Source organism: Morone saxatilis, unplaced genomic scaffold (assembly GCF_004916995.1).
Source record: "Morone saxatilis isolate NCDOM2014 unplaced genomic scaffold, NCSU_SB_2.0 Contig4, whole genome shotgun sequence".
NCBI classification, from domain to species: Eukaryota; Metazoa; Chordata; class Actinopteri; family Moronidae; genus Morone; species Morone saxatilis.
Window position 1 is genome coordinate 2,262,579 of NW_023339984.1, and position 14,165 is coordinate 2,276,743.

The 14,165-nt window shown below is 39.9% G+C and overlaps 1 protein-coding gene across 19 annotated transcripts in view; it reads left to right on the plus strand.

Annotated features, from left to right (window-relative positions):
* The window catches only part of ablim2 (actin binding LIM protein family, member 2), a 101,207-nt gene that overhangs the window by 29,634 nt on the left and 57,408 nt on the right, over window positions 1–14,165 (plus strand). For all 19 annotated transcript variants that reach the window (XM_035675291.1, XM_035675304.1, XM_035675298.1 and 16 more), the window contains exon 2: window positions 1,422–1,586. In XM_035675291.1, the coding sequence (XP_035531184.1) occupies window positions 1,422–1,586 (165 nt within the window). The remainder of the gene's footprint in view (window positions 1–1,421; window positions 1,587–14,165) is intronic.

A 14,165-nucleotide genomic window follows, 5' to 3' on the forward strand; every position in this document is an offset into this window, starting at 1 on the left:
TCTCCAGAAAGCCGCTCTGTTTGGCTCACAGCTTTTATCCCTACATTTCCCTTTCTCTCTGCCTCTTTTTTGTAAATCAATTCATTTGATAAACTCCTCTTTCCAAGCCCAATTACCGGTAACCATGGAGGCCCAATGAAACCGGTCTGACGACACAAATGTTTCCTGGGAACACAAAGGGCCTTTTATTCGGCTGATGCCCCAGTCAGTATTGAAAGGCTGATCAGTATGTGAGCATATTCTGCCAGGGTTATGATGAGAGGGGAGATGATACTGTTAGGATGGACGTGTTCGGCTCTTAAAGCGTGCCTTTGACTTTGTGTGTTGTCGCAGGGATGTTGCTTGTGCTCTGTTACGTTTTTCATTGCTGGTGTTGACATTGTTTTTCTTGGCATGAACTTTCCTTCCTGTGTGGAACAAAGGAGAGTAACTGCTTTGAAAATGATTGGGAACTGGTCAACATTATGACATTCATCCAACATCAGTGTTTATGTGGACTTTGTAGGGTTTCTGTTCTGTGTGTGTGAGACATCTATCCTCACATTGTGGGGACATAAAACTGTCTACACAGTCACACTGTGAGGACCTCTTGGGGACAAAAAGCTGGTCCCCACAATATAAATCCTTCAGTTTTACAGTTAAGTCTGGGTTTGAGGATAATGTTAGCGTTAGGTTAACTTTAGGGATGGATTTGGGCTAGGGTTGGGCATGTAGTGGTTACAGTTATGTTTACGCCTCCACAGAACAAATGACACTGAATGAATGACTGCAATATCCCCTTATGTGATGGGAAAGCATTTTGTGTGTGCGTGAGCTGAAAAAACATTTCTTTTCTTTTTTGATATCCTTGTCTGATATGACATCCTATGTGATGACTTGGATATTTTTGGATTAAGAAAGAAAAGATGACACTGCAGAAAAAGTAAGATTTGTGTTTTTATTTAAATAAAAGGATGGTACTTGAAGTTTGAAGACTGATAAAATGGGGACAAACATACTATGTATGAATAAAGAGGTCACTAAAGGCCAGAATAGATGGAGATATTTTTGGATTAAAGCTATGAAAAAACAGTATTAATTTAATGCCAAAGACATTCAGCTTCCAAATATCCTGTTGCTGTTTTTTTCCTCACAATTTACTTATTTTCAGTGGAATAGCCTTTAGGTACCAGTTGACTATTTGCTGATTTTGATCATGGCCTCTCCTGTTCCACTAGATATTTGCATTTTGTTATGGGTATATTGAAGAAGTGGACCAAAGACTTCAACTCAAAAGATCAAAAGTTGACCATACTATCTGGTCAGATTTATCACAACAGCTAACAAATCCAAATGTCCGTTTGGCTGTTCTCACCTTTGTGTACCTTCTAAAAGTTGTCCTGTATATAGAATAAGATCTAAATGGTCTCTGTCTCTTGCAGTGTTTCAGCAGCAGGCTGTCCACAGCCCTCTGGAGCAGCAGAAGCAGAAGCAAAAGCAAGGAGGAGGAGGACCTATCCCCTGTCAGAACTGTGGGAAGCCCTGCAAAGGGGAGGCGCTCCGGGTCCAGAACAAACACTTCCACATCAAATGCTTTGCCTGTAAAGGTATGTTAACAGCCAGCTATCACCTCTACACTGTCACCCAACAACCCACAACCTCAGAAAAGACCGTATAGACACGCAGCAAAGGGCCACAGGTCGGACGCAAACCCTGGGCTGCTGCCATGTACCATGGACTCAGCCTTGGTACATGGGGTGCCAGCACTATCAGGTGAGCTATCCGGCCTAGGAAACCAGTACTTTTTAAGGATGTGTAGAACAGACAAAAGTAACGTGGACTTTTTGTAAATGTTCAACTGGTACTAATATGTACCTTTTTGTAGATTAGAAAAAATACTTTTACGTGGTCATTCACAGGTAAATGGACCTTCCTTTTTGGAAAAAACATTAACAACATTAATGTGGACCTTTTTACTGAAAAAGAGAAGGCACTAATATGGTAGACAGACTAATTAGCAGCTTTTCAAAGACAGAATCTATTATGAACCTTAAGACACTAATGTGTTTTTTATGGAGAATATTTTAGGAGCTACTGTAAAACTAAGAATATGGAGCTTTTATGAAAAAAGATTCCAACCAAATAACATTGTGAGTAGAAGAGACGCTGTGTTGAAAATGTATTAATATGATCCTGTAATGGTCAATAAAAGAAGCAATAATATGGAGTTATGTTAAAAGAGATAATTATATATTTTTGAGAGGTGAAATGTTTATGGATCATTTTAAAATCCAAAAAAAGAAAGTTAAAAGTAACAAAACACAGTGCCGTAGTGTTATGGTAAAGACCCATTCAAAATGATAAAATCAACTTTGTCTACCAATATGTGTGGGGCTTTTCCATAACAAATTATATGTAGTCATTAGTATTTACTGGGTTAATACACCTTTATGATCAATATTGAATCTACATTATTAGAAAGTCATGTGTGATTATAATGTTATATATAGTTCAGCAGTTAGGTGTAGTCACTTATAGAGATAGGTGTGTGTTACATTGTGTGTGTATATTTTGTGTGGATGAATGTGTGTATATGAGAGAGGGGGTTGGTGTGTGTGTGTGTGTGTGTGTGTGTGTGTGTGTGTGCGTGCGTGTATTTGTGGGTGTGTGGCTGCAAGTGTCAGATACTTGACATGTGAGTGTGTTCTTCATGTGTGTGTGCTTGTGGGTGGGTGTGGGTGTAGGATTTTTTTTCTCATTTTGTATGTGACTGTACTTTATAGGAGTGTGTGTTTGCACCCCTCCCAGCCCACACTCTCAGCACGAGCCATGTGACAGGCGGCTGTTGTTGTCAACACACACTGGTTGCTAGACTACCAGCGGGGTCGCTACAATGTCGGCAGCTTCCTGGAGTTTATCGCCTTTAATATTACGCTGGCCAGCAGACTCCCTGTCTGTACATTCTACGACCCTCCTCCTCTTACTCTGTCTTTAACTCTATGAACAAGGGATGAGGAGCAGAGTGTGTGCAAACCCATGATGCATTAGTGATGATGACATAAGTAAACTGCAATTAATGATCGGCTTATTTGAGCATGATCTTTAAGGATAATCCCATTTATTACATTTTATCTTCATAGTTTGGGCCATCTTTCCTGCCAGATGAGGTAAACAGGCCTGAGTTTTAATAAACTGGAATGATTCTTCAAATGTTCTAGCTCCTTAGTTGATCAGCTGCTTTCAATTCTTGAAGAAATTAGTAAAGTGAGGTAATTTGGTTGGCTAGCTAATGTTTGCAGTTACAGTATTAGAAAACAGCTTGTAGGCTTACATATGAGGAGAGCTTATTATATATTGTTGGCCACCCTCAGTAGCAACACGTTCTCACTCCCAACTCGTCAATTAATGACAATTGGTCGGTGGCCCTCTGCTTCAACACAGTTGCAGTCAAGTTAGCAAGAATAAATATGCAACGTTCAGATAGACTTTTAAAATAAAGGTTTACAAAAACTACTTTAGAAACAAACAATACTTGGTTAGGGTTAGGGAAAGGTCCTGTGTTTGTTTGAGCCATCCATCCAGCCCACCACCTCCATATGCAGACTGTCTTGCTCTTTTTACACCGTCACCTGACTTTGATGGCCAGTGCGTTGAGAAATTATGCCAGAGGTATACCTACAGCGTCATGTTTTGAAGCAGAGGGCCCCTGACAAACATGTCATGTACTGGACTGGAGTACAACTTTAAGGTACGTGACTTCCATTTTATGGAGTTTCACTTCAAAGTGTCCTGGGGGCTGAATGGAATATGATTGGTTGACAGTACAGTATTTTTAAATTGTGGTGCTGGTATTACTTTAAGCCAATAATTTAGTATGTACATAAAATGTAGTAGTAGTAGTGTAAAAAAACACACTGTGGCCGATTAATTGGCTACTTCTTATTGATTAGTAGAAAATGACTTGTGTTTAATATTGGGCAACTATTAAAGAATGAGACGCTCATGCCTTACTAATTGAGCCAGGTTTATTTTTTCACAAGGAGCTTTCATGTTTGAACTGAGCAAATTACCATGATTACGTGCCTTGGCTCACACATACAAATTACTCATACTAATTCATCAGATGTTAATAGTTGAAAGTCATCATTACGCAGTAACTGGAGGTCATGATTAAAGGCAGAGAGCATGTTTTTTTCACTGATGAAGTTATTTGGCCTGCTTTCTGAAAAGCTTAATTAGGAAGTGTGGGGCTGGCTAATTTAATGTCAGGCATTCAGGAGGTGTATTAATACTATGTAGACGCAGCAGGCAGACGAGTTATGTAAAAGTGCTGCTCACTCCACCCAGTTCACACAGAAAACGCCTGGCTATTCCAACTATCCATAAATTCGAAGCATGTCTGCATTAATTGAATTTCCAACTTATTTGGGTTATTAAAAGTGCTGATTATCCCGGCATTGCGAGGGTTGGGTTGGGTTGCAGGGTTGCTAATAAAACATCCAGATGTGGACTGAGAGGAATCTGAAAGTCAGGGATAGAAATAAAATAAACCATAGCAGGCTGAGCTGGGCTCATATTGCTCTATCTGCAGTTCAAACCTGAACATCAAAGAGATGAAAAGACATCTTACTCTGTGTCCACAGCCAAGTTCAACACAGTACAGCGCTCACTTAGAAGTTGGTGTTTTCTCTTAGCACATTCTTTATGGATATCAGTTGATAATAAAATCAGGTGAAATATCTCTCCCTTCTAGTCTTTGATTTACAGACCAGAAACACACACACTGGCTCACCTCTGACCAACTGCACTCTGTCAAAGATGGCAAGATTAACCTGGAAGAGAATCAAGCCCATGACCCCGGACTATATTGCTGTATTAGTGCCAATTACAACCAGCCTGGGTGTTAGCCAGTAGGATAACGGCGCCAGGTCTGAAGTGAGGAACCGTCAACGCTCAGCTAGCCATGTGTAATTAACACCGAGGACAGAGGAGGACTGGATTAATGTGTGCTAATGTTAGCCTCTTTAGCATTGGCTGGATATCAAGGTAGCTCTGGGCTGCTAATAGTAAACACAGCCTCAGTGTTTTTAGGAACATATACACTTAAGTGCGCTGTTTAAAGATGGCTGGATTAACCTGCTGGAGGGGCCCAATTGATGGAGCCAAAGTAAAGGAACAATAAAATGGTAGTTACAGCATTTTTAGCTTCTGCAATGTGACATATTTTTGAGTGAATGGTATAATTATTTATTATTACTATTTAGAACATGTGGTAGTGGTGCACTTCAGCCTCTTAAGAGAGAAAAAAAAATTCACCTGGCAAAACATTTTTTCTGTTTCAGAGATGAAAATAAAATGAAGGAACCTTAATCTAGAAAGAAAGAAAGAAAGAAAGAAAGAAAGAAAGAAAGAAAGAATTAAATAATTATTCTGGCAAAACCTTTTTTTTGACCTGTTCTTTTCACTCGCCCCTCAGAGCTTCTGTAGAAACAGAATAATAGTCACTGGGCCATGTACTTGCTAAATGTGTCTTGAAGGGCCTTATAACTTCAGTTGAGTTACAGGTATGCTTTATTGGTATACATTACCAATAGTTCCTCAAATGACCCACGACAGCCTGGAAGCAGACCATCATCACATTTTAAGATGAAAACAGTTTAAATACACATATTTTTGTCCTATTTGTCCTAATCTATACAATTTTTAAATGATGTTTTAACCATTATCAAAGACATAATATATATATATATACATATATAACTCTTCATAAAGGGTGCATTATTAATAAATGTGAGCACCAAATTTAGGCATACATCACACAAGGTGAATCAAAACTGTAAAAGTGTATATTTCTAATTAGTTTTTTTTCAGTTTTGTTAAATATTTAGTTGAAAAAAAAATCTCACCACAGGGTCCATTTAGCTTTTCTGGAACCTGAGACCATATCATATGGTCTTCAGAAGCAGATGTTCAGTTCGGTTAAGCATAATTGATTCTTGTTTGACACCGCTGTCGACATGTGATATACTTTTAAGAAATCCCACATTGCAGCCTTAAGCTTTGAAGCATTTGATGAGCACTAATGGCTGTTTCCGTGGTCGCTGTCATCAACAGAAAGCTGTGCGCTTGAGGAAGTGTGTTTTATTTAGGTACCAACTGTGCCTGTCTCTGTATATCCTGTTATGTCTGCTTCTCAGACGCCTTTAAACTGACACTGAGACACCATCAATAGCAGAGAGCTGCAGACAAAATGGCCTGGCAAAACAACTCAGACAGACTTTTATCCCTAATCTGTTTTTGCTTCCCTGAAGGGCCATCACATCATCCGAATAGCATTTGAATACAGCGGAGAATACTCAAATGTGAAAATATGTGGTCACACCCAAATGTCGGCAAGCCTGCATGAAAACTTATAAATGTAGAGTATATGAGCTGGAATGGTTATATGGAAAGATTCCTTTATATCAGACACACACTCCTTCTTTGTCATTCACACTATATTCACAAGCAGTCAACAACACACCCTCAGAAACACAGGAGTGGTATCTTTTATTGCACTCCACTTGCCTCTCCATAAAGCTGAAAACAGCTTTATTTATGAAGTAGGTGTAGTCTGCCAAGTTTTTTCCCAAATGACGTGGATGTGGCATCGACAAACAACAACAAGCCGTCTGCTTAAAGATACAGTCTATCTCTGCCTTGAAACGGTGGATGTCACTTAGGATCTCAGGATGCCAAACTCTGACTCCTCCAAATTCCTGATTTCTGACATCACAAAAAGGAAATACATTCAGTTGTAGGGAAATTCAACAAACTGAGCTGGTTTAGGTATTATGGCATGATCTTTATCTGGGTCCATTCACAGAGAAAGAAAAAGGTGTTTCATGACATTACTTCCAACACTACATTACTGAAATGGTGAAGGCTTTGGGTAACTGAAGAACAGGCCAGAACCAATAACAGGTTTGATTTAGAAGAGACCAAGGCCATATTTAATGCCAAGGACCAGCCTTGAACTGAGACAGTGGTTACTACCTCCACCTCATATAAGACCAAGTTGTCAAGTGATTGAAGGTCCAGAAGGTCACATAATGACACCTTATCATGTCTATATGCTGAATGAAGACTATAAAATGGGTTAAAAGCTCTGAAAGCTAGCAAGTGGATCTTCAGACTTAGATTCTCTTTACCATATTATAGTATTTGCTTTGTAGTAAAACATTGAATTTTCATAATGGTGGTTAAGTATAATGTTTTAAAATAAACTTAATGTTAAACTCATCAACAATCATCCTCTTGGAAAATTGTGAATGTTAATGTTAAACTCATCAACAATCATCCTCTTGGAAAATTGTGAGTGTTTCATGATTTACCTGGCTTGTCAGTGTAGCTGCTCATATATCTGATTTAAGACGTTGGATGCTACCTGCTTTCACTGTACAATATACAACATTTACAATACATTTTTAAGACAGTTTAGGTGCAAAACAACATTATGTCCAATGAATTCCCCAAGTCCCACTCGGGTAGAGATTCATTCACTCTTCGAACGGTAGCAATTTTAGAATATTGCTGACGATGCAAAGTCAACTCAAGGTTACTTACTCTCTAGTTCACACAGTTGCACAGATAGGGACGTCAATACTTCATGATTCTGCAAAACCCTGAATAACATTCAGTGGTGCTTTATTTTTATGTCCAATGCCAGTGTGTGCACAGGGCGACGACCATGACTTGCATGTCTATGACGGAACACAAACTCTGATCGCCTGACTGAAAGTCATACATGTTCCACCCCCAACCTCTACATCCTTACTGTCCGTATAAAAGACACACACTTCCTGAAGTGGCACTGAACATTGGCACTGGATATAAATTGTGAGGTTGTTCAATATGTTAATAGTAGTTACTTGGGGTGCTAAGCTGGGTCTCCATCAGATGGAGTTTGCTCCAATTTTCAAATCCAAAGTGTCAAGATTGACTTTTATGCCAACATGGGCGAAAAGTAAGTGCTCAGATTAAGCCCAAAAATGTACGGTTTCATGACAACTGAACAAATTCTATCTACTGATAAAGACTGTGTGATATGGTTGAGAGCTGTAGATTGTTTTTATCCACTGTAGTTGATAGTTGAAAGTTCAATCAAGACCTTGAGACACTACTGTATGTTTTTAAGGTCTAGATTGAGCTGTCAGACTCTACAGAATAGTATTGCTTTCCTACTGAGAAATGTAGACAATTTACCTAAGAAGATTATAATTATAGAACTTGGCGAATGCAACAATAATGTTTACTGTGTGTAGTGTGAAATTACAGTGTTGACTCAGTCTATTTCACACATTCAGTCTTCCTTTGAGGTTTTGACAGATTTATGGATTGCATTGTTTTTGTACAACTACCCAGCCTGAGTGTGTGTCTTCCTGGAAGTCAGCTTGGTAAAAACACAGTGCTGGCCACATGTTGAAGTCCTGGTGGTCAGATCAGTTGTGTTACAATAGCAGATGGTTGTGATGTTCTCAGTAGGGTGTTGACTGTTGGATTTGTCTCCTTCTTGGAAGCAGGCTGACTAGAACAGAGCCAAGGGAGAGTGTGTGTGTAATTGTGTATTCGTCATTGGGCCAGGTGGTGGGCCATACGTGTATGGGGCGGGGGAAAATTTTACAGTACTTGACATTTTAGTAATGGGTGTGATTTGATGTCCTCCTTGTTCCCCCTTTTTAAGATTTATTAGCAACATATTGAGTGCACTCATTTTCAGGTTCACCTCTAAATAAGATTAGATAAGTTGACAGTTGATCTCGACTTATCTCAACAATAGGCGTATTATGAGCTATAGCGGAGCACAGTGATTTAGACAATAGACAGACCTCACCTGCTTATTGCCTCATTAGATGCCTGCTTGCAATTTAGGCCAGTGTAGAGGGAGTCTGCAGCACTGTGAGTCCATTTGACCTGTCAAAAACATCAACCTTGAATTTTCTTTTTTTAATAGAGTCCCATAGCTGGTCAGATCAATGCCAGCAGGTGGAAGACTGTATAGTCAAGGTCATGGAATAGACAAGTTAATGACAACACCCCACCCACTCCCCCCCGCCCTACCACACACACACATTGATGGTGAGTCATTGTAAAACATGAGGTGCAGTCAAGGTCCCACATTCATATCAGAAAGCACATAGCACATGTATATTTATCCCTGCGCACGCTCGCACACACACGCACAGTGGAAGTCATTGTGAAACATGAGGTAGAGTCAAGGTCACGCTCAGCGGCAATAGCACATATATGTTTTATATGACACCATAGCATGTCTGTAAATAATGTCTCTGGAGGTGCAGCGTGTTGAAAAGACACATTTTTACTCAGACACACATGCTCGCATACACACACTGGACAGGCCGCCTCAGATGTGCCTGTATATTTAAATCCTCCAAAGCACACTCAGGCCTGCTGGATTGGATTAGGTCAAATTACATCTATCTTACATGACATGCAAATTAAATTCATTTGTATGGTGCCGTATCCTATATTTTCCTCCTCTGTGGAGGGCTAGACTGAGTGTAGCTTACACACACACACAAACACACACACAATGTATGTAAAATAAGCATATCTGTGTGTCAGATAGGGCCGAATATCAATTCTTTGGTACAAAACGAAGATAATACTTTTTTTGATATCATACCTGAACTTTTTTACTACAAAACCCTCTTTTTTAAATTAAAACTGGTAGACTGTTGATTTCAATCTGCAGTAACATTATATTTTTGGCCATTTGGACAAAAAAAAAAAGTCAGGAATCCCAGGTCGGACATATGGCAAACCCAGAGCAACATTAGCATTCATTCAGAGCATGTTTCTAGCGACTTCCTTGATTTAGCTTTGTTTTGGTTACTACCACAAACTCCTGTGAAAAATATGTGGCCCATTAGCTGCTAAATGCTCTGCTTTCTTTACAAGCTAGTCGCTCACTTTGTCTGTCTGCTGTCTGTGGCTCTGCAGACAGTATACTGTTGGTTGTGCTCAATTGGTTAAGTGTAGCGGCTGGAAACGAGTTAGATGAGAGTGGTAAGGCTGAACCAAAACAGTAAGAACTTTTCCATAGCTATAAGGACTTGATCCCAGGACCTTGTTGTTGTGAGGCAACCGTGCTAACCACTGAGCCACCACGTTGGCAGAAAGGTGCTAAAACGCTCTGTAAAGCTGAGTTACTGCAGTTTCCACTGACAACTCCACAAATGAATCCATTACTTCCGAGACTGTGTTTGTACATGGGTAAAACAGATGCACCATATTTTATTTACAAATCACACCAGGGCACATTTGTTGCATATCCATCCATTCAACCATGTAACTTCCTCGCTAAGTCTACATGCTAAACTGAAGGAAAAGAAAACAGACTTGGCTCTGAGATCTTCCAGTGCGGAGGAAGCAGATTCAACAGCACACTCAATTCCTCCGAGAGCCTCTGAGTACATTCGCATTATGTAAGTGGCTTCACAGTGCATGAGATAAGCCTTCAGAGATGGAAGTAATCAGTTTCCTGTTAAGTAATCTGCCTTTTAGCCTTGAAATATTTCGTAACCAAGTTCCTACCACAGTGTAACCTTTATACTGACATCACATTGACAACCTGAGAAGCATGGTATTCCTGTTAGCACTGTTATTGCTTGTAATTATGTAGAATTAAGTTGAAGTGATGCTTTATTTTTTCAAGATTTTCCTGGTTCTAAAGTTACATCTCCATGCTACTGGGTCTCGTTGTTACAGAAAGTCATTACTGCCCTCCAAACACACACTGATCTATTCATACACACACTCCCCATCACCACACACACACAGTTCAAAGGGTCAAACCCTTGTGATTCATGGAAGTTTTATCTCGCTGCAGGCGTGTAGCCCAACACATTCTGTTCTCCTCGGCTGGGTCTTAGGACAAAACGACTAATTAGCTGCATCATGATCTCATTGGCCCAAGCGCAGGGTGAACACACACACACCCTCTGTTGTCATGGAAATGGAATGGTTTCAAAATAATGAAATCGCTGTTGTATAACATTCAGTTGAATTTCGAGCAGGGTTCAAGGCTGATTTAGACTTTTGTATTTTCCCACTATATTTGTAATTTTACCATATATTTGCTTGTTAAAGTATTCACGCTTGCCGGGGCGCCTGGTTAGCTCACCTGGTAGAACTGGCGACCATGTACTAAGTTGCTGCAGTGGACCAGGATTCAAATCCGACCTGCAGCCCTTTGCTGCGTGTCATCCCCTCTCTCTCTACCCCCCTTTCCTGTCTACCTTTAGCTTTCACTATCCATTAAAACGCAATTAAAAAAAAGGCCCAAAAAAAACTTTTGTAAAAGTATTTAGGTTTACCCAATAATGTTATCCTGGTGATGGTGGAATGCCTTTCAGACACCAAAATTATCCATGAAAACCAAAAAAGAGGAAATTATTGTATTCTTTTGCTACTGACATTTATATTTTCTTTTGTCTTGCGGCCACCCTAGTTCCTTCTACACACCTATCAGCCCATTCTCATTCCCAGGTCGAGGAGGGGCTAGCTGACATCAATTCATGACCCCTGGAAAACACTAATGTAGGGGCTGCTATCATGGGAGAAAAATAAGCAAAAGTTTTTCTTCCTTCTGGTAATTACAGGCCAAAACAAACACCAGTGTTATAATGGTTTCTTAACAAAAACATTTTAATTTCAGTCTGACTTTAATCCTGTTTAAAACAGCTAGGCACATCACAACGAGTGAAGAAAGAATTCCATAAAGAACTTCTCATTTTCTTTGGTTGCAGTCTGTTGTTGAACTATTTCTGTCAGAGCAAACTTGAAAGTGAACTTCAGTCCCAACTCGATTAAACCTGATTTACTGACTTCCACATCCGGCTCTGCTTCATTTCTTCAACCTCTCCCTGCCTTTTAACACGTCCCACGTGAATGAGGGATTAGGGAATGACGGATAGGAGAGATGAGAGCAACGAGAGAGGGATGAGAGGAAGACTGCTTTGATGGTTTCCATTAGTGATGAGGGACAAAACTGAAAAAGCATCTTGTCTCTTCCTCTCACTTATGTAATGCACTCAGACACACACTTTTTGATCTGCATTAGAGGCTTGTTTACCAGTAACTTTGCTTTGCTGTGCAGTATATGCACCTTGCTGCTGTAGTGTGGATGGAAGGAATAATATAAAATGATTGCTGAGCTGCTTAAGCAACTAACTTATAATACAGTAAGAGGAGGAGTCTATGAGTCACCCAGCAGCGCAGGTATAATTATACAGGGACTGAATGATCTACTGATGGGAAGCAGCAGTCAAGCCTCTGATGGAGCTCTCTATTACTCTTTAAGTAGCAGAGCTGTTTTTAATTCTTTTGAGGCAAGTCTAAGTCAAGCCGGAAATCAAGTCTATTCTCATGCGTGTCAGAGCAATTCCAGTCAAGTCCCAGTCAGAAACATTTCAAGTCTCCAGCAGTTCTAGTTCCAATCAAGTACATGTCATCTGAAACAAGTCCAAGTTAAGTCTAAAGTCACTCAGAACAACAGTCAAGTCAGGGCTCGTCGAATCTGACCTGTGTCCCTTTTTTTCCGGGATTTTACCAAGCAAGTTTGACTCGAGGGCAAGTCTCATGCCAAAAGCAACTGATTTCTCATTGGAAAGTTATTGTGCTGTAAAAGAGTGCTTTAAAATTAAAAAACGACCTGAATTCACCTTTTATTTTTCATTTTGACTTTTATATCAGACATTGACAAAAGAGCCCTTAGCAACCCTTTTTCTGGGTGTATTATGTATCTTCTCCATCCATCCATCCAGCTTTCCACTCTACTGGTGTGTACTCCATCAGCCCAAAACATTATCTTATTCGGGACTGGTTGCCAGACATCTGAACCGGATGTAAGGGAGCCGGTAGCAGCCGCTGGAAAGTATGTCATCTACTTCCTGAGAAAACATTCCTGTCCGTATTGTTGTGGTTGTTTTATTAGCATTCTGTAGCCCCTGTGAGGGCTTGATAAAAGTGAAATGGTGCGAATACCAGAGAAAGGTTGTCCAACATGTCAGTTAAAGTTTTTACAAGGGGATAAAAGGGTGGGAGAATTTGATTGTTACGTAACAAGTAAGAAAATACTTGTATGTGAATTTATACATTCCAAATGTTGTAAACCTTACTACGTCTACATCAGCGCACTGTATGTCAGTGGATGTTCTCAGTCACTTTTAAATTCCTCTCATCCCTGTAGGGACTAGCTTGATCTCACACATTAAGCAGCTGTGCAACATCACAGCGAGACATTGCCTCTAACACTAGAGAGACAAAAAAGATACAAAACCAGGACTTAGCTCCGACTTCAGGATTTGTGCTTTCTTTAGATTCAGTGCTGTTCTATGTACTGCAAACAAAACTTAGACCAAAACAAGGACATCCAACAACACAGTGCAACATTACAGGTTTTTGATGTCCAATATTTCAAACACATACAATTGTGAATAATTGTGATTTTGTTCACATTGTGTAAAAAGTAAAAAAAAAAAAAAAGAAGAAAGTGAAATCTGTTTTTTGGAGGGGGTAGGGGCTAGGGCTGCAACTAACTGTTATTTTTTTTAGTGATTATTTTCTAGATTTATTGCCTGGTCTATAAAATGTCTGAAAATAGTGAAAAATGTCCATCCTGGTATCTCCAAGTCCAAGGTGATGTCTTTAAATGTCTTGTTTTATCAGTCCAGTAAATCTTAGTAAAGCAGGAATTCTCTCTATTTGAGAGGCTGAACAGCTTTTTTTTTTGCCATTTGTGCATGCAAATTGTCTGCAATTTATTTGTCTGTAGACTGACTAATGAATTAGTCGACTCATCGTTGCGACTGTAGTTGGAGCAGTGGGTAGACATGCTGGTCTTAGCATTTAGCTTGAAGCACTGTTGTGTATTAGTAAAGCCATTAGGTATATGTAGCAGTAGGGTTGCTATTTGCACAGTTTGGTTTCACTAGATTTAAGTGATTCCAGTTTGGCCTGGGTTGGACTACTGGTTGGAACTTGGTGTTTAATAGTTTGAGCTGTCATGTCCAGCATCATGGACATCAGTTTACACTGAGACCTTAATGAGAGCTGCCACTGTGCCTGGGCGTGTCTGAGCCCATTCTGTAGAGTGTGTGTAAGTTTTTATAGTAGGCTGTGTG